At 46.8% G+C, this 20,838-nt stretch overlaps 1 protein-coding gene across 7 annotated transcripts in view; it reads left to right on the top strand.

The window, feature by feature from the left end:
• The first annotated feature begins 9,282 nt into the window (after positions 1–9,282).
• The window catches only part of TMEM164 (transmembrane protein 164), a 53,807-nt gene continuing 42,251 nt past the window's right edge, over positions 9,283–20,838 (top strand). The window contains exons 1-2 of one of the 7 annotated variants that reach the window (XM_079961756.1): positions 9,283–9,391; positions 11,011–11,593. In XM_079961756.1, coding sequence (XP_079817882.1) covers positions 11,132–11,593 — 462 coding nt within the window. In that variant the 5' untranslated portion in view covers positions 9,283–9,391; positions 11,011–11,131. The other 6 variants (XM_079961758.1, XM_079961755.1, XM_079961757.1 and 3 more) reach the window with 6 other exon arrangements.

The raw sequence follows: 20,838 nt of genomic DNA, 5'->3' as shown, positions 1-20,838 counted from the left end.
CAAGTAGATAAATAGGTACCACTCAGGCGGGAAGGTAAACGGCGTTTCCGTGCGCTGCTCTGGATGACCCGGTTCCCTCAGCCACATGACCCGGCTCCCTCAGCCAATAAAGCGAGATGAGTGCCGCAACCCCAGAGTCGGCCACGACTGGACCTAATGGTCAGGGGTCCCTTTACCTTTACATCCATTATCAGATTGTGGCTGAGGAAGATGATCTGTTCTGTATCACTGAGAGCTGGGTAAGTGAGCCGAGTGGAGTTGATTTCACCCAGTAGTGACCAGCTGGTACTCAGTGCAGAATCAGGGCACACTTGAGGGTTGGGGGTGGTCTATAGAATTCCACCCCCCGGCTCTATTTTTGTTGAGGGGAAGACTAGAGCGGCACAATTGAAATAGATTCCCTAATTCCCTTAGTTTACTGTCTGCAGTGACTTTGGGCTCACCCACTACCAGTATGCACCCATGAAAAATTACCCCCACTCCAAGGAGTGCAGTCCACAGCAGAAAAAAACATTCCCCATACTCCTGGCCTATTTGCACTGACTGGCAGTGGTTCTCCAGGGTTTTCAGACAGGAATCTTTCTCACCCTTAGCTGGAGATTTCAGGGTTGAACCTGGTCATAGTAACCTAAGAAGTCCTATGTGAAATGCTAAGTGGACCATTCACTCATTGAATATTTCAGTCCACTTAAGATGCATTAACACAGTTAAAGGAAACATTTCAATAAAGGCAAAAGGCACTTGAAATGTGGAGTACAGCTGGAGAGGAGCATTATCTGGGGAAATATGAGGGTAAGATGCACTTGGCTTGAGGGCTGGAGGTTCCCTGCCTCTGTCTTGGGAAAACCAGGACATCCTATTTTTTCACACAAGAGCACAGCAGCCGTTTTGGGTGCTGTGATCTCATACCATGATCTTACCCCTGCAAAAAGGGGCAAGATTAAACATGGATACACCAATAAAATTAAATAAAATCAAGATTCCATGCACTCCACTCCATTCCCCCTTCCTTCCCACCCAGGGCTGCCCTTTTCTCTACCTGCGTCTAAGAGCCAACGCATCATGTGAGCAGCCACTATGAGCTGAGGTCAGGAGAGGTGGCCATGGAGAAGTAACAGGGTGTTCTCTCACAGTCACCACTGCCGCTGCTGCTCAGGACAAGTGCCGGCTCATCCTCCTTCCTAGGCTTGGCGGCGGCAGCACTGGCAGGAGAAATAGGGACATTTTGGGATCAATTCAGAAGCCGGGGTGGCTTTTGTAATTCCAGGACTGTCCCTGGGAAAAAAGGGGCACTTGGAGGCATTTACATCACAGATAAAGCTGTATATACTGCAGTGAACTCAATGGACCAATGGTCTGACTCAAAATAATACAGTATTTTTTTTGGAGGGGGGGCAGTTGCCATTGGAGTTATGAGAAAATGCCATGGATGCTAGTCAGAAGATGACTGTCCTGGGGAGTAGTAAAGGTAAAGGGACCCCGACTATTAGGTCCAGTAGTGACCGGCTCTGGGGTTGCGGCGCTCATCTTGCTTTATTGGCCGAGGGAGTCGGCGTACAGCTTCTGGGTCATGTGGCCAGCATGACTAAGCGGCTTCTGGCGAACCAGAGCAGCGCACGGAAACACCATTTATCTTCCCGCCGGAGCGGTACCTGTTTATCTACTTGCACTTTGACATGCTTTCGAACTGCTAGGTTGGCAGGAGCTGGGACCGAGCAACGGGAGCTCACCCCGTGGTTTAACCCACAGTACCACCCACGTCCCTGTCCTGGGGAGTAGTGTGGCACAAATAGCTGCTACCTCTAAAAGAGAAGAAAAAAAAGGACAGCACCATAAAATTTTTCATTTCATTCCATTTATGAATTGCTTCCTATAAAATATCTCAAACTGATTTAACAAAGAACATATATAATGCCATTTTATTCATCAGACCAATGAACAATGCGGGTTATTGTTCTGTTTGTTGTTAAGTTGTGCATTCTTGTATTCTTATACTGTAAACCACCCTGTGACCCTCGGATGAAAGGTGGTATGTGAATTTAATTAATTAATCAATTAAACAACTTCATATACATGCGCGCGCACACACACACAAGTTCAGATGCAATACATATTGAGACTAGGACAAAAATGGGGCAAGCATGACCACCATCAGCTGAAAAAAGGCACCTTGCTCACAGAGAGACAAATAATTCTAGACACTGTAGTTTCTTAAGGGCTGCTGGGAATTAGAAGAAGAAGAAGAAGAGTTTGGATTTGATGTCCCGCTTTATCACTACCCAAAGGAGTCTCAAAGCGGCTAACATTCTCCTTTCCCTTCCTCCCTCACAACACACACTCTGTGAGGTGAGTGGGGCTGAGAGACTTCAAAGAAGTGTGACTGGCCCAAGGTCACCCAGCAGCTGCATGTGGAGGAGCGCAGACCCGAACCCGGTTCCCCAGATTACGAGTCTATCGCTCTTAAGCACTACACCACACTGGCACTCTTAACCACTACACCACAACTAGTGTTGCCAGACCCCCGCCCCCTGAGCTGACCTGAAGTCTCCAGGCTTGCCCCATCACCCCCAGCTGGCAGAGGAGGGCTTCGTTCTCCAGATGGGCAAGAGGGGGTTATGAGTGCAGTATTCACCTAGCATGAGGGGCAGTGCTGCAAAAGCAAGCAGAGCATGTGAAGAGGACAAGCAGGAGCCAAGCTAATCCAGCTAAGGTTGGATATAACCCTTGGGTTCTATGACAGGGGCGGGGAACCTCCAGCCCACAAGCCAAGTGCAACTTACCCTCATATTTCCCCAGATCATGCTCCTCTCCAGCTGTACTCCACATTTCAAGTGCCTTTTGCCTTTGTTGGAATGTTTCCTTTAACTGTGATAATGCATCTTAAGTGGACTGAAATATTTGAGAGCAGGCATAGAAAACTCTGGCTTTTGCATAGCTGGAATAGAGCCTTACAGTACAAAGATAAGAGCCACATTATCTGCTACCCTCCCCTCTGCCTCTGAGCACCATGCACCATTGGCATGCATTTCCGGGGGTGGGTGTCATCCCTACAGGGGAATGCAAGCCCTTGTGCTCATAAAAATTCCAACAGTTGCATGGTGTGCCTGGTATCAGTGCAGATGAAGTTTGGTCTGTACATATTTTAATAATAAACAAACCAGACAAATAAATCACCAGAGGTACACCCACAGACCTGAGATTATGATGTTCTCTCCCCAGCTGTTGCTATTAACTACAGTAAAAGGGGTCCAGGCGTCCTTTACCTTTCATTAGCTACAAACTTCACAAAAATACATGATAATGTTGGGCCTTTTCTTCTTCCCCAAGCAGGTGCGCCGAGTTGTGCCCAACATTGGGGGGGGGCACATCACGTGTGCATGACATCACATGCATGACACTCCCAAAACCAGCTAGACCCACTCAGCCCGCAATCCACTGGGCGCATTTTCTGGAGGGGGCAACCAGGCGCCCTCCCTGCAACAGGTTCCCAATGTGAGAGCTTCCTCGGACTGGAGAGTTGGTGGCAGAGAGCTGCCACCCCTCTCCTCAAATGGGCTGCAACACATGCAGCTCCTCCACAGAGGAAAGAGGCTGCTGGCTGTAGGCGCCCGGCCACGGCTGCTCCATCCTTGGGTCAAGTCTGACCCGAGGGGTGGAGAGGGGCTGTAGCACTCAAGGCCCCCAGCCATAGCTGCTCTGTCTCTGGTCAGAGAGGCAGAGACGGGCTGTGGCCCTTAAAGGATAGGGCGCATGGAAGGTGATGTTCACCCTTGCAGGTCCCGCCCAGCTCCACTGTGCTGCATGTTGTTGTTTAGTTGTTTAGTCGTGTCCGACTCTTCATGACTCCATGGACCAGAGCACGCCAGGCACTGTGCTGCATAGATTTGTCAAATTCCATTTGTCATCTTATATTTCTAACTATTTGTTTCTTTTCCTAATTACATCCGCCTCCATCAGTGGAAGAGCTGAGAAGCGGAGTTCACTCCATCGGCTGTGCTGTGGCAGGCCAGCTTCATCAGGCCACCTCTCCCCTCATTTGTCTGTCACCTGGGCAGCCATTCCACCAGACTGACTCAATGGGAGATAGTAGTAGAAGTAGAAGAAGAAGAAGAAGAGGAGGAGGAGTTTGGATTTGATATCCCGCTTTATCACTACCCGAAGGAGTCTCAAAGTGGCTAACATTCTCCTTTCCCTTCCTCCCCCACAACAAACACTCTGTGAGGTGAGTGGGGCTGAGAGACTTCAGAGAAGTGTGACTGGCCCAAGGTCACCAAGCAGCTGCATGTGGAGGAGCGGAGACGCAAACCCGGTTCACTAGATTACGAGTCCACCGCCCTTAACCACTACACCACACTGGCTCTCATAAGAAGTAGGGCTCACTCTATCAGGCCTCCTGGGGCCCAGCTCCACCAGGCACTACCTGCTCAGAATTCGCTAGCTGACTGTTAAACCATTGTAGCTCTGTGAGGGGAACAGGGGATCTCCTAATCACACTCAACACCTCTAACAACCTCCAGTTCCCAGGATTCTCTGGGGGGAGCCATTGCTGTTAAGGTGGCATGCTCCTGATTTAAACATAAGGTGCAGATGTGGCCTAAAATAGGTCTCCTGGCCCAGACAAGCATGCAGTCTGGTGCAGGGGAGATAAGAGAGGAAAGAGAAGAAGATGGAATCATCCTAGCAGGAGGCCTCTGTGTGCACAAACCACAATTAGCTAATGTGTGGGTGTGTTCCTGTGACACAGCATTACCTGAAAAGTTTTATGTTTGAAAACAGACTTTAACAGTGACAGTTCGCTGAAACCTTGATTGAGGGCATGTTGGTTGTAGCCCTTAGCTTCCATTCAAGCTATACTTTTTCTGTTATACCACCTTCAGTATATAATTTAGATATTTTGAAAATTTGTATTCTTACTACATTTATATTCCACATCTTTCAGAGACATCACCTTGCCAACAAAGGTCCATATAGTTAAAGCTATGGTTTTCCCAGTAGTGTTGTATAGAAGTGAGACCTGGACCATAAAGAAGGCTGATCACTGAAGAATTGATGCTTTTGAATTATGGTGCTGGAGGAGACTCTTGAGAGTCCCATGGACTGCAAGAAGATCAAACCTATCCATTCTTAAGGAAATCAGCCCTGAGTGCTCACTGGAAGGACAGACCCTGAAGCTGAGGCTCCAATACTTTGGCCACCTCATGAGAAGAGAAGACTCCCTGGAAAAGACCCTGATGTTGGGAAAGATTGAGGGCACAAGGAGAATGGAACGACAGAGGACGAGATGGTTGGACAGTGTTCTCGAAGCTACCAGCATGAGTTTGACCAAACTGCAGGAGGCAGTGGAAGACAGGAGTGCCTGGCGTGCTCTGGTCCATGGGGTCATGAAGAGTTGGACACGACTAAACAACAACATTCTTACTACATTTATATTCCACATCTTTCCATGATGGAACTCAACGGCACAGACCATATTCAGGCCTGCTTAACCTCTGATTTGTAGGCCCTCAGACCATGCTTGGTCCCTGCAGTGCAGTGACATTCCTAAGCACACTGTTGAAAAGGGCTTTACTTGGGGAGCCATCCTGATTTTGACAGGATGATTCCATGGCAAGTACTGCGTCACCTTTAAGAAATGCATGTGGATTTCCTCTAAAGCGTTTTAGCTGTATGAGGTGTTAGGGGAGGGGTGGTACCTCTGGTAGGGGACATGTCTTGCTTCTTTTGGGGTAGTTGGTCCATCTTTGGTCCCCACCCTGCACTCAGTTCTCACATGTGTCTCCTAGAAGCTGTCAGCATGCAATAGCAGCCACACCCCAGAAAACAACTTTAACGAGCCAGCCAAACCAGGTGAGGATGGCTAATGGGTCTCAAACTCTTGGTGAGTTAGGGACTTCCTCTGCATGCGAAGACAGGCTCCAGCACATTGAGAAAGTGAGACCAATAGTGGGTCCAACAGTCAAGGAGGAAGTTTCTGCACATGCTGCAGAGCAGTGGTGTCCAAACGTTTTACAAAGAGGGCCAGATCTGACAAAGTGAAGGGCCGTGGGGGCCAACCAAAGTTGTTGACCTTTTTTAGGACTGAAGTTGTTCAGCTTTTTTATGATTTTACCCCGAAGATTGAAGTTGCTGAGCTTTTAGGATTTTACCCCAGGAAATAAACAGCCACAAGGGCTGGATTAAACCGACCCGTGGGCCGGATTAGACCCCCAATATGGACTTTGGACATGCCTGCTGTAGAGTGAAGTGAGTTGCAGATGGGGCTCATCAACCTGGGAAGATAGTCCATCTCTGCCCCTAAGCCTCTACTGCTCTGCAGGATATATTTGGGAGAAGAAAAGAGTTAGGGTTAGGGTGGTTGGATGGTGCCTTGCAGGCTTGTAGGCCTCTTTCAAGCAACCCCTGCAGCCAAGCTGGTGCCAAATGTATTGCCATGTTTTCCTTTGGACCACATTAGCAAGACTGAAGGGTGTGTTCCTTGTCATCTATAGCCCAGAACCTCCATACACCCTTCCTGGGCTTGTGCCCCAGAGAGGCCACTTAGATGCTGCTAAGACAGCTGTTTTACTTCACCCCTGGAGGTGCACTCCATTTTTTCTCGAGACATACAGATGCCAACAGCAGCAGCAGCAGCAACAACAACAACAGTGTGTCACCTTTAGGAAATGCCACTGGACTTCCTCTAAAGCCTTCTGGGTTCAATGGATGATATTAAAATGAATGTGCCTACTTGCTGTTAATCACCAATGGCACTGCCACCATTTCAGAAAGCCAACAGGATGAAGAGAGGCCATCTGAGGTCAAATAAAAGGAAAAGTGAAGAGTTAAAGTATCTCATATCCAGGGAATCTATTGCCTTTGGAGGTCTGTTCTGCTGTTAACACAAGATATGGATGTTTACTCAGGTTCATAGGAAGGTTGCAGATTAACCAATGAGGAGAAAAGCTTTGCAAATAAGAACAGCAACTTGGCTCTGAATGTAGCAGCAAGAGTCAGAAGCGTTTTTGTCAAACTGCAAGCAGCTCCACAAGTCTTTAAGAGTAATAATTCCTTAGCAGAGTACTGTGGCAAGAACACCATCCTTGAAAAATAAGCCCACAAAGATTAATACCGGTAGTCTGAAAGAAAACCTAGCCTGAGAAAGAGTAATAGCAGTTGGTGCCACTGGATGGCAGGGTGGCCAATGGTAGGTGGAGCAAGAAGCAACAGTAGGCAGAGTCATCCATCTCTGGTTTTGCCCCCAGGTTTGCAATTACTCTAATAACAGTTATGCACTGTGGCTCTTCCTTAATTTCTGCTAGGATCCCACCCAACCCGGATGTTCTGGAGATCACCTTTGAGGAAGAAGCAGGGGTCTTACAAGGAACCCCATACAATTTAGAAATTGCAGGACTTCCAAAGGCAGCCTGAAGTGTTCCCACCACAGCCCCCTTGATAATCCATTCCACTGCAACCCCAGCTGTGCCTTGATTTGCATTTCTCCACTTTGCCACCTTGACCTCAAGAATGATATGGTGGAAAAATCCAGATTTGGGTGTAGGGGTTCCCATTTGGTTCTAAGAAGGCTGCAAGGGTGTACTCAGGTGAAGGCTCAGATGTGAATGTAGCTCAGTGACAGTGGCACTGGGGCGGCAATTCACTAGAGAGAGATACATGAAAATAGGAGCCATTCCTGGCGAAAAGTGATAGCTGGAACATGTGCCATCTTTTGTATTTAGCTGAAATAGCAGCCAGCCTTTCACTGTAGTACAAGACTAGGTACACTGAGCCTGCCTCAAGCGTTATTCATATCATTAGTGATATCTGATGCTGCAAAGTCACTTTGTTAGTGATAAAACAATATTGTTTATCACTACGGATGTTTTCTCTGTGGATACCTTCTTTCTGAGCCTCCTAATGACCACTATATTAGGTTTCCAGTTATCTTGATGCTAAGTCTAAGCTCTTCTCCAAGAGCTTTCCCCAGGATTTAAAGTACACTGTCCATGCAACTGTGCTAGGTTAGGTCCTGTGTGTTGAGGTGGAAAACCTCCGCTTGAAGATGGCCCATCAACCCTCCTGTCTAGTTCTTGGAACTCTTCCTAGGCTGCAGGCCTTACTGGTATCACTGGGATTTTCTGTAGCGGCTGGTTATGTACATGTAGGGTAGGGAGATTTAAGCCATCCAGCCTCTACACCTTTTTTTTTAATCTACTGGCAAGTCTGTTGCTTTTCCTTTCTACTATGGAGCTAAGAACTTTTAGAAGGAGGCTTAGCAGGCAAGCTTGATTTGTGGCTAAATCTCAAAACTTTGGGGCTGAGATTACTGCCTCCTACAGCAATAAAAGAAAAAAGCTGTTTGTGGCCCAGTGGGCTAGCTACCTGGCTGCATAAAGTAGTCCAGATCCTGTGCTCTTCTTCCTTAGAGGTTCTTACTCATATGCCCCACCCAAGGCAGGAGTGGAGAGTTGCTGGCACTTGTCTGTCACAGAGACAATGGAGGGTGTGCCTCCTGGAGTGAAACCAAAACACATTTATATACCACTTAGTCACCTGCATTTCTAAGCACTGCACATGCTAGGTTCCTATGTGCAGAGGGCTGATGTGATGAAATTCTAGGCTCCCTTGTGCCTTTGGCAAGGAGCTGTATCAGCACCCCTCCCCCCGCATACCATTGGCACTCTGAGCCAGAGCCGACAGGTGTAATTTTTGCACACACATCCTTGGCCTGCACTTTTGGTAGGGGGCAACCTGGCCAACCCCTAGGTATGCGCCTGCTTTTCAAAAAAACAAAACAAAAACCCTCACCAGCCCTGCAGTTAGAAATCCAGCATGTTAGGTGGAAGGCTGGGCTAGAACCCTTTTCCATGAAATGCAGTTTCAGGGGAAGGGATCCTGTGGCTCACCAGATGTCCTTGGGGCTTCAGCTCCCACCATCCCCATCCAGCATGACCAACGGTCAGGAGCGATGGGAGTTGGAGCCTAGCAATATCTCGAGGGCCACTGGTTTGGTGCTAGCTGTTTCTGGGGAGGTTTTTAGTTTTTCTTTTTAAAAACACTTTGCGGAAAGCACAGAGGAACACTGAGGCTGCTGTCACCTACACACATTTACCAGAAGTTAAGCCCCACTGAAGGCAGTGGAACACAACACACTCCAGAGGAACTGTTTGCGTTTGCGCTCGCAAGTGGCGCAGCGGAGAGGCAAAGCCTGGGCATAAAGCGAGCCCGCGGAGCAAGCGCGGCAAAGCGCGCCTCTTCGCCTTTTTTTTTCCTTACGCCGTAGTGACGGGCTGACTGAGGCGACAAGTGGAAGCGAGGCGGAGGAAGAAGAAAAGGGGGCAGCAACAGCAGCGCGGAAACACAGGAGCCGCCTTCTAAAGAGGCGGAGCGGGAAGACCCGCGCAACCAATCCGGGGTGCACCTTCCATTTTTTAGCCTTAGTTGAGCACGTCGGTGGGGTGATGCTGCTTCGCTGGCTGCTGTGGTGGGGGCGGCGTGGTGGTGGTCTTCTCCTGGAAGAGGCGAGCAGAGAGTAGCAGCAGCAGCAGCAGCGGCGGCGGCGTCCAGAGCGCAGATTGCGCCTCAGCTGCGTTCCGGGCTACACCTGAGGAAGGGGAGCCGATAAGCGCTGGCCGCCACTTCTGCCGCTGCTGCGCCTCCTCCTCCTCCTCCTCCTCCTCCTCCAGTCTGCAACCCAGAGCCGGGCTGTTGGGTTTCCTCATGTAGCGCCTGCCCCGGCAAGGGCTGAGGGAGGGCCTGCAGTACCGCCACGACCCGCCCCCTCCCTCGCTCCCGCCTTCCCTTGAGGTACTGGGAGGGAAGGGGTGCACCACGTAGCTGGGAAGTCTAGCTGGAGGAGGCAGAGGACCAGAAAGCACAGCTTTTTTTCCGGGGAGGGGAGATTATAGCTAGCCCCTTCCAGAGACAGAGTTGCGGGGGGACTTCCATGGAAGGTAGGGGCGCGCGCGCGCGCGAATGGTGTGAGGAAGTGAGGGAAGGCGGAGCGTGGCGCCAGTGAGGGGGAGGGAAATAAATGGACTAGATGAGCCTAGGGGTCCCTTCCAACTCTTCAATTCAATAAATAAATAAATTGCTCACCTCTTGCTCCCTCCTCCCTCTCTTCGCCCCCTTTCCGCTTCCCTCTTTCGCGGGAATTTGGTGAAAGTGTGGTGGTTAAGCGAGCAGGCCTACCTTCAAGGGTTGTGGTTGCTGACGATCTCGTTTGGCAACCACATCGCGTTGGCGAAGCGCCTTTTTCTTTTTTGCGTGGGGAGCTTAGCCGGGTTGAGGGAGAAAGGAGCCCTGCCGAGTAAAGAGGTTAAAAAAAACCCCCAAAACCTGCCGTGGCTCTTTAAAAAAAGAAGGTAATGTTGCCTCTGTTTACTTTTAGTTCCTGTGGCCTTTTGTTGCCTCTCCGTCCACAAATTTACTGTGAAGGATGTTGTTTTATTGCATTGCTTTGTGTATTGTAGTGCCTGTTGTAGCAGATGCGCCAGATTCCATTGGATGAAGAGTGGCTGTGAAATATTTCAAATAGAGAAATAAGAGTCGGAAATCATTTATGCAGGAGAGAGAGAGGGAGTATGGGTATATTTTATATATATATATATATATATATATATCCCTCACCGCTGTTTTTGTGTGGTTATTTTATATACCCAGGTACTACCAGCCATGCTTCTTTAGAAACCTGGGCAAACAGACACAATGTAACTGGCACACTGTGTGTTTGTTTATACCTGGTGTGTATTTGTACACAGTGTGCCAGTTACATAGTGCCTGGGGTTTTCAGGCAGGTTTTGCCGACCGGGTGGCCTCCAGAGGCCTTGCTGGCTGGGCCTGAGAATTGTAGATCAAAACATCTGGATTGTGACAGGTTGCCAAAGCTCTTTTAGGGTCATAAAGCAACAGTTTGCTAACTGGGCCTTCTGCTGGAAGAGAGAGCAGGGAGCTTGGTTCTGTTATGCGTCCTTTCTTTATCCTGTTTTCTGGTTTGATAATTAAGTTGTGTTTCACTTCCTGTCCTCCCCACAGGTTTGTTTAGCTTCTTACCTAAGCACCCTAGAGTGAGAGCTGAGGATCACCTGTCTAGTTCCTTTCTGTGCCTCACAAGTGGAAGGGAGAGGACTTGCTGATAAGGACTCTTCTCTGTTTCATGTTTCATCACCCAAACAGCATATTAGCTTTGATCTCATCAAGCGCCCACCTTCTCCAGGACAGCCAAGCAGAAGAGGAACAGAAGGGGTTTGCCATGAGTCGTTACAGCTTCTCCAATCTTCTGGACTGGATGTACGGTGGGGTGGACCCAAGCTTTGAAGGCAACGGGGGTCCTGAGTGTGCTGCCTTCCTCCCCTGGCAACAGCGCCTGGTAGAGACCCTGATCTTCTTATGCGTGGGAGTTCTGGAGGTGGTGGTGTCCCTGAAGAAGATCAAGCGAACCCATTCCAAGGAGGTGGCGGACCTGCTTGCTCAGTCTTGGAAGAAAGAGGAGAGCATAGGGAAGAACCTGTTGCTGGTGTTCTTCTGCCTCACTTTTGGATTGGAAGTGGGATTCAAGTTTGCTTCCAAGACAGTCATCTACTTGCTGAATCCCTGCCACGTAGTTACGATGATGCAGGTGAGGAATACTGTTAAAAAAAAATAGCCTTTGGACTCCTTTTGTTTAGCCACACTGGAAACAGAATTTTCCTAGAAGTATCTGCCTTTTTTCAGGCATAAAAGTGGATGGTATAACAGGTCATTAGCATAATAGGCATTCATTCCAGATATGGAGATCATAGGAGCCAACTCCTAGGGGCCAAGGTCCCTTCAGCCCTCTCCTAAAATATTTAAGGCCCCCACCCCCAAGTTAGTGGGTATTGCCATTCAAATGGTGCGTGTGTGTCTTGTGAATGATTGTGTGGTGTAGGGCTTACCTGCCCTTCCCAATATTTTATTCAAGTTGGCACCCCTGATTGGATAAGGTTTCGTTTTTGGCAATGAACTCCTTTGAAATTATCCTGCTTAGCGGTGTTGTGTTTTCTAGGATCAGAGTCAGTATGCCAGCTCTGAATAACAGATGCTGAGTGTGACCAGGAGGAAAGCATCATCACACTCAAGTTTTGCTATTTGGCTTCTTGTAACTATCTAGTTAGGGACGCAGGTGGCGCTGTGGGTTAAAGCCTCAGCGCCTAGGACTTGCCGATCGAAAGGTCGGCGGTTCGAATCCCTGCGGCGGGGTGCGCTCCCGCTGCTCGGTCCCAGCGCCTGCCAACCTAGCAGTTCGAAAGCACCTCCGGGTGCAAGTAGATAAATAGGGACCGCTTACCAGCGGGAAGGTAAACGGCGTTTCCATGTGCGGCTCTGGCTCGCCAGAGCAGCGATGTCACGCTGGCCACGTGACCCGGAAGTGTCTGCGGACAGCGCTGGCCCCTGGCCTCTTAAGTGAGATGGGCGCACAACCCCAGAGTCTGTCAAGACTGGCCCGTACGGGCAGGGGTACTTTTACCTTTACCTAACTATCTAGTTGGGACGCGGGTGGCGCTGTGGGTAAAACCTCAGTGCCTAGGACTTGCCGATCGTATGGTTGGCAGTTCGAATCCCTGCGGCGGGGTGAGCTCCCGTCTTTCGGTCCCAGCTCCTGCCCACCTAGCAGTTCGAAAGCACCCCTAAGTGCATGTAGATAAATAGGTACCGCTTTATAGCGGGAAGGTAAACGGTGTTTCCATGTGCTGCGCTGGTGCTGGCTCGCCAGCTGCAGCTTCGTCACGCTTGCCATGTGACCCGGAAGTGTCTCTGGACAGCGCTGGCCCCCGGCCTCTTAAGTGAGATGGGCGCACAACCCGAGAGTTGGACACGACTGACCCGTACGGGCAGGGGTACCTTTACCTTTACCTTTACCTTTACCTTTAACTATCTAGTTAAACACTCTGGGAAATGGAATGCTGATCCATCATGGCTCTTCTTACTGCAAACATTATTTATTTTATGTTATATATTACCTCCCTTCAGCAAAGCTTCTAGGGTACTTTACAAAAAAAGAGAGCACCAAGATAAAATAAATAGCTAATGTATAATAAATGGTGGCATGCAATAAGATTATATTCAAAACCCTGGCAGAGCCATATTTGTTACCCCAAAGATAAGACTGGCACCATGGGGGCTTTCCTGGGCAAGGAAATATTTAGTTTTGAACATGCAGAAGCTTAGATTTTTCCATAGGGGGGAAAAGAATTGGGAATGGTTGACTTCTAGCTAAAATAATACCCTATGAATGTGAGGTGGGCATTTCTAGGCTAGGCTGTGTGGTGAAGTGTTTGTTACTAGTTTATGGGTCTCACTAATTACAATTCTAATTGCATCAATGGGACTATGCCAAACTCCTGATAAGCAAATAAAGCTTGAGTTGCTGCCAACCACAGCTGCTTACTGAGCCTAAAGTAGCCAAGAAAAACATAGCTTCTGCCTTTACTACAAAGGGAACTGCCCCCATATCTTAAAGAGGGCCTGTTATGATACTGTATCTTGGACTAAATGATCTATGTTGACAACACTGAAATCAGACAAATTAGTTCTTACAGAGGAAGAGTGTGTGTGGGAGCAGCTTTCAGGCAGCAGTGGACTTTTCAGCTGTGTATGTCTTGGGGGGGGGGGGCTATGCAATTTCTTTTCCTTTATATTTTATTAGTAGCTGTTTCATTCAGCTCTCTGCTTCTGATTTCCAGGCAGGAATCTTTGAAACAAGAGCAGTAGCAAAATACTTTCAATTAGGGCCAGCCAAAGTTCACATTGTGGTAATTGAGCTTTCGAGATATGTAGACGCTCTTCCTCATGCTGGATGTTTAAAAGCAAATGGAACAGGATGCAGGGGAGAGAGAAATATGGGTAAAAAGAGGGCATGATGTAAAACATTCTCTACAGTTTGTTTCAGTCTTAAGTTGGTGATTAAAGGAACTGATTAATGAGTTTGGAATTGTGCCTTAATGCAAAAGACATTTGGTTACAAAGATGATGCAAGGACAGAGAAGGAAACACTTAGGTTGTCTCTAACTGAGTTCTGCTCTGAGTAGAACCATTGAACTTAATGGACCTAAGTTAGTCATGACCATTCATTTCAATAGGTCTACTTTGAGTATGATTTACACTGGATACAAACCATTTAGTTTTGCATTTGGAAATACGAAAACCAGCAGTTATGGATCTATAAGCAACTATATATGTTGTGTTGTGACTACAGCTTCAGTCGGGTTGAAGTGATAAGTATAAATACCATAGATTTAATGTGGCTTGTCAATATCCATTTGCCTTCACTGGGTAAGAATTGCCTTCAGGTAACAAGGCAAGGTAACAAGGGAACTACAGATTTAAATACTTGGCTGTCTTTTTCTCTGTCCCTTCATGTATTACATATGTGTTTATATTTGCTGGTGGCCTAATAACTGTGGACCTATTTGTAATGCTGAGTAAAAAAATAACAGTGCAATCCTTTTCATGTCTGCTTAGAAGTAAGCCACACTAGGTTCAGTGGGGCTTACTTCTAGCTAAGTGTGCTTAGGTCAGTTGCTGTCTCTACCTGACAGTATGTTGAATAGACATTGCCACTTCAATCCATAATTTTCATGGGGTCTCACATGGGGTCTGGAAATCCAATCCTAGGCTAGTCATTGGCCTGAATAATTACCGGTAAGCTGAATGGTTTGGTTGCATACTTTGGACTGAAACAAATTTCAGTGGAAAAGGTTTCTGCAGAGCCCTTCCCAGACTCTTGTCCAGGGATAGCAAAGGTAGTGCCCTCCAGATATTGTGTCTTACTGTCATCCCCAAGTCATCATGGGCAATGGTCAAGGATGATGGAACTCACAGCATCTGAAGGCAGCATGTGGGCTATTCCCGCTCTTGCCCATGCAGCTACTGTGGCAAAAGATGTCATGTTCATGGAAGCTAAAGTGGGTGCATCATTTGCAATAGGGACGCGGATGGTGCTGTGGGTTAAACCACTGTGACGCTTGGGCTTGTCAATCGAAAGGTCGGCAGTTAGAATCCCTGGGACGGAGTGAGCTCACGTTGCTCGGTCCCAGCTCCTGCCAACCTAGCAGTTCGAAAGCACGTCAAAATGCAAGTAGATAAATAGGTACCACTCCAGCGGGAAGGTAAATGGTGTTTCCATGCGCTGCTCTAGTTCGGCAGAAGTAGCTTAGTCATGCTGGCCACATGACCTGGAAAAACTGTGTGTGGAGCAGACAAACGCCGGCTCCCTCGGCTTGTAAAGCAAGATGAGCGCTGCAACCTCCAAGTTGTTCGTGACTGGACTTAGTTGTCAGGGGTCCCTTTACCTTTACATTTACCCCATTAGGTCGAGATTTGCAGTGCATTTCTTGCAGCAAAGGTAAAGGAGATACCCACTTAAGATGTCATCCCAAGACTCCTGGAGGGGAAGAAAGTGATTTTATTGTACTCATCCATATTCAGGGTTGTAGCATCATTTCAAACATCGCAAGGAATTATTAGCATTCTAGTTGAAGGTAAAGAGACCCCTGACCATTATGTTCAGTCGTGGCCGACTCTGGGGTTGCGGCGCTCATCTCGCTTTATTGGCCGAGGGAGCCGGCGTACAGCTTCCGGGTCATGTAGCCAGCATGACTAAGCCGCTTCTGGCAAACCAGAGCAGCACACAGAAACGCCGTTTACCTTCCCGCCGGAGCGGTACCTATTTATCTACTTGCACTTTGACATGCTTTCGAACTGCTAGGTTGGCAGGAGCAGGGACCGAGCAATGGGAGCTCCCCCCCGTTGCTGATCGGCAAGTCCTAGGCTCTGTGGTTTAACCCACAGCGCCACCTGCGTCCGTAGTTACATTCTAGTTACATGTGGCTCATTCATTGCCAGAAAGAAGCTGTGAAGTACGGCAGTTTCCATCACCAAATAAAACAAGTCATCAAAAAGTTTGATTACATTAATAAATAAAACAACCACACTAAAACCAGCAGAAAAAATACAGCACAAAAAAGCAAAGAAGGGTAGATAATGGGAAGAAAAAGTCCATAGGAGTTGGCTGAAGCAAAAATGAATAAACAAAAAAGCAGGACAAAAACAAAAGGCCCGAACCAAAATCAGATACAAATTCTCAGTTTAGTCCAAAACCTGTCTGAAAAACTCAAGATTTAGTTTGGCACCTACTTACTTCTGATAGACATGTGCCAAACTTTATTTGGCAGAGGTGCCTGGAACAAGGCATCTAGAACATAAGAAGCTGCTCTCCAGGATTTCAAATTAGGTTTTTCCCCAACTCTGCCTGGAGAGGCCAAGGGTTGAACACAGGGCCTTCTGCATGCAAAGCAGAGGGTTTAACACTGAGCTGTAGTCCTTCCTCTAACATAGAAAGCTGCCTTTTACTGTGTTAGACCACTGATCTATCCAGCTCAACCTACATTGCTCTCAATGTTTGAAGCTCCCATTGTTCTAGGCATGTTTTGCGACAGGGAATTTCATTAGTGCAAGCAGTTTCTGAGTTCTGGCCGCAGTACTGCGCCTAAGATTTCAGATTAAAACTGCAGAGTGGAAGGAAAAGAGGACCTTTTTTGCCTCCCCACTTCCAGCTACTCTCTGAAGACTGGAGAAGAGACCCTCTTAAGCAGGGGTCAGCAACCTTTTTCAGCCGTGGGCTGGTCCACCATCCCTCAGACCATGTGGTGGCCCGGACTATATTTTGAAAAAAAATAAAAATGAACGAATTCCTATGTCCCAGAAATAACCCAGAGATGCATTTTAAATAAAAGCACACATTCTACTCATGTAAAAACACCAGGCAGGCCCCACAAATAACCCAGAGATGAATATTAAATAAAAGGACACATTCTACTCATGTTAAAACATGCTGATTCCCGGACTGTCCGCGGGCTGGATTGAGAACGTGATTGGGTCGCATCTGGCCCACGGGCCTTAGGTTGCCTACCGCTGCTCTTAAGAATATTGGGGGTGGGGGTGGTCAGGGGAAGGACTAGACCATGTGAAAAATGGACATGATATTTTACCTGCAATTCATTCATTTTCAGCTTTGTATTCTTGTTATAAAAAGAAACAAAAAACGCCCAGACATTTCGTTGTTGCGCCCATAACCTTAGGTTTAAAGTTTAAGGTGCTGTTTAGCTCCTAGATTTCATAGCTAAGTTTCTAACACTGACTGCTCTCTGGGGTTTTATTCAGGACCCCTGCCTAGGATGCCAGGAGTGAACCAGGGACCTTCTGCATTCAAAACAGATGCTTTACCATTGAGTTCCAACCCTTCCCCTAAATGTTCCTCTGATTCTGAGTGGACTGTCTGGGGCGGCAGATACATTTTCCAAGCCTTGAAGGCCGTTGAAGCAAAGATGGCCAAGTCCTTGGTTCTCCAAATGTTGCTCCTTTCAGCCATGGTCAGCACACCCCATTGTTGAGGGATGATGGGGTTTGAGTCCCAACGGCATCTGGAGGGCCAGAACTTAGTCACCCCTGCTCAGAAGTGTTTTTTTGTTTTTGCTGTGGTGTCAGCCATGTACGTGGCACTTTGCAGAGTACAAGGGGACAGATCCCTGCCCTGAGGGGCTTACAGTCTAGAATTTGACACATGGAAACAACAAAGGAAAGAGAAGAAAGAGCTTAAAATCTCTTTGTTTGTAGGCACCTGCAGTGAATTTCTTTTTCTGCACAAACACTATTCTATAAAATGCACTTAGAGAAGCAAGTTGCTTCATAGCTCCTTACCTGCAAACATTCAAACCACCACTTTATAAACAGTTTTGTCACAATGCTTGGAAGAGACATTTCTAAAGCATTCCTTAACCTGTCACCTGAAGCTTAACTTTTTTGATGTCTTTTAGGCTGTAGTCTGTGTGGGAGGTGGTTGCACAAATCTAACTCTACAAGAGCTCAACTTAAGGTCCCATTTTTCAAGTACGTTTGGGTATTTCTCAAAAAAAAAAAAAGTGGCTGAAAATCACGGAAGGAAAAGTAGGTGTATTTATTTGTACAGTGACTGAGTACCTTTTAAAAGGAGAACGGCTTGAGAGAGGTACAACACTTTTAATGCTTCGTTATAAGCCCTTCCCAATATTTGGAAAACTGCTATGTACACAGAAACACTTGATTTACACAAGACTGTAGAAAGTGGCAGTTAAACTGGAATTATTATTTGGGTGCATGCATCACAGTGGGATTTGGGACATGACACTTTGTTTTGTCCTCTTGCATAATTTTAAATGGGAGTCTAATAAGCCTTTTCAGTCCAGGGAGTTTCATTAAATTCCATTCAGACCCCTTTTTGGCTGGACATACTCCTTAAAAAAAAAAATTTTTTTTAAACAATTTTTTTGCAACTTTAACAAGGGAAAGAAAAGGATGAAATAAAATTCTGAAAAGAAGGTGCTGTCAACCTAAACTCTGTTTCTTGGCTCCCTGATCATGCAACCTCATTTACTTCTAGCTCAGTTTACATATTCAACTGTGTTGCATTTGTTCTCATGTTCACACTTACTTTATTAACACATTTATAGCCCACCTTTTCTTTAGGGTGCTCAGGTTGGCATACGTGGTTTTCTCCCTCCCCATTTTATTCTCACAACAACCCTCTGAGGTAGGTTGGGCTAAGAGAGAGTCTCTGACCAAAGCTTCATAGCTGAGTGGGGATTTGAATCCTGGTCTCCCAGGCCCTAGTCCAACACACTCTTTAGCTGTTCTTATCTCTAACTCATCTCCCACTTTTCCAGTTTCCCTCTTCTCTCCTTGTCTGTCTATCTAGAGTATTTGTACCCAGGCTACTTACTGGTTTATGCATGACAGGGCCTACATTAATACAAAGCAGCTGGTCCACATAGATACTAATGAAAGAATAATAATGTTCCTACAAATTCTATTCCCCCCAAACATCTAAAGAAATAATAATTACCCCTGATCCCAAAATCAAGTGTGGGATCTGACTTTTCCTGAGCATTTAATATCGCACAGAAGGAGAAGAGTCGTGAGAGGCCAAACCAAACAAGAGCATTTTGACAAAGTATGGTTCCCCTATATCAGCTCTGAAAGCAGAAGCGATGTTAATGCAAGACCGCCAGCTACACATACTTCGTCATGGAGAGGCTGTGTCATGGATAGTTCAAGCCTTGGCGATGCATTCAGTGATTTAGTTGATAGTGTCCCTGCTCCAATTTTCTGCTTATATATTACTGAGTTATGCATGTAACGCTCTGTAGGTTTTGTTGGAGTTAATGTCATTTTATTATGAGACTTAATAAAATATTTATTAAAAAAGGGGGGGGAGTAGTACTCCCAATCCACCAGTTTCAAACAGGATCAGTTATTATCAGTTGTTATTTAGCAAAAATAATATTTGCAGTTGTAATTTTGCATGATCTTGTAGCTATCGGTCTAAATTAGGTCAAACTCTGGCTTTCTCTAGCATAATTTCAAGCAACAGCTTGTGTGTGAAAACTTAATGAGGAGGATTACTATTTTTATAGTGAGGTATCTCCCACATGTGTTCTAGTTTGGAAACAAATGAGCAAGAAACGAATAGCTTGCATAAACACAATTATCAGCTTCTCACTGCTTAAATGTGGCCCTCTCTCAGTCAAAAAGGTTTTTTGCCTTCAAAGTGCCTAATGTATTTCAAATTTAGCAGACCTAGAGGCTTTTGCAAAAGGTCTTAGTTCTGCTGAATTTGGCTACGTTTTGGAGTTTGAGAAGAGCAGGTTGTCCTCAATGAAAGAGCAGTTGCCTTTTAATTAATGCACAGAGAAGATTTTGGCACACTGAGAAGCACTGATCTTTGTGCTATTTTGGAATGCCGTGTGGGGCGAACTGAGCATTTTGTTCTTTGCTGCTGCTGCTGCCTTTTGGGCTGGAGACGGCACCTGTTCTAGGCAGAGCTTCAGGGTAAACCTTGCAGATACCTTGCCCCTGACATTTGCAGGTGAGCGGAAATGCACCGGCTTAATGTACCAGGAATGGCAGTGAATAGCAAGGTCACTTCTTTTGCTTTTGTCTCCTCCATAACTTAATGTACAAATGATGCCCCCGATTTGGAATTAGAAATACTGCAGAACCTCAAATGACGCTGCAGTCTTCAAACTGATCTTGCAAGCAAAGAGAACATGGAATAGGCATGTGCAGTGGGCGTTTCAGCTTGACCTTTGACATTATTTAAAGCAAGAGTCAGGGACTTTGGGCCTTGGGGCCAAATGTGCCCCCCTTGGCCTCTCTGTACAGCCCCCAGGAATCTCCACATGCTTTCCCCCCAACCCCTCTACTGACACTGCTTCACATTTTCCTCTAGTTGTTTTGCCAAGCTGGCAGACATGTTATTGAACTGTAATAATGCCTCTTGGTTGCCTGGCTGAACATGTAGAAACCTCTTACTTTTCCATAGCTGGATGGTAACCTCCTGTACAGACAGAGAAAGTCACAAGATTCCTGCATTGCAGGGGGTTAAAGTAGATGAACCTAATGGTCCCTTTCAGCTCTGTGATTCCATGATCCATTTACCTACCCATCACAGGCATGTGATCCCTGGAAGGTTACCGACTAGGCAATGTGGCTCCCAGGCTGAGGAATTTTCTTCACTCTTGAATTAATGTCCAGGAGTGAGTTGTCTAGGTAACCAAACCAGTATTAAATGTCTCCAACGACCAGCCAGTGATGCCATTGGAAGGACAGAGGCAATTGTGTGACTGTCCTTGGGAGGTAGGAAGTTACTGATATTAATATTTTACATTTAATTTCTGAGGTGGCTGTGTCAACCACATGGGGAGAAACTGTTATGTATTGAAGTTCTCACTCTGGTCACCAGGGATATAGTGTACAGTGGTACCTCGGGTTACATACGCTTCAGGTTACATACGCTTCAGGTTATAG

This window comes from Podarcis cretensis, assembly GCF_951804945.1.
Source record: "Podarcis cretensis genome assembly, chromosome: Z".
In the NCBI taxonomy this organism is placed as follows: Eukaryota; Metazoa; Chordata; class Lepidosauria; order Squamata; family Lacertidae; genus Podarcis; species Podarcis cretensis.
The sequence above is the reverse complement of the archived record's forward strand: the minus strand, read 5'-3'. Positions and strand labels throughout refer to the sequence as shown.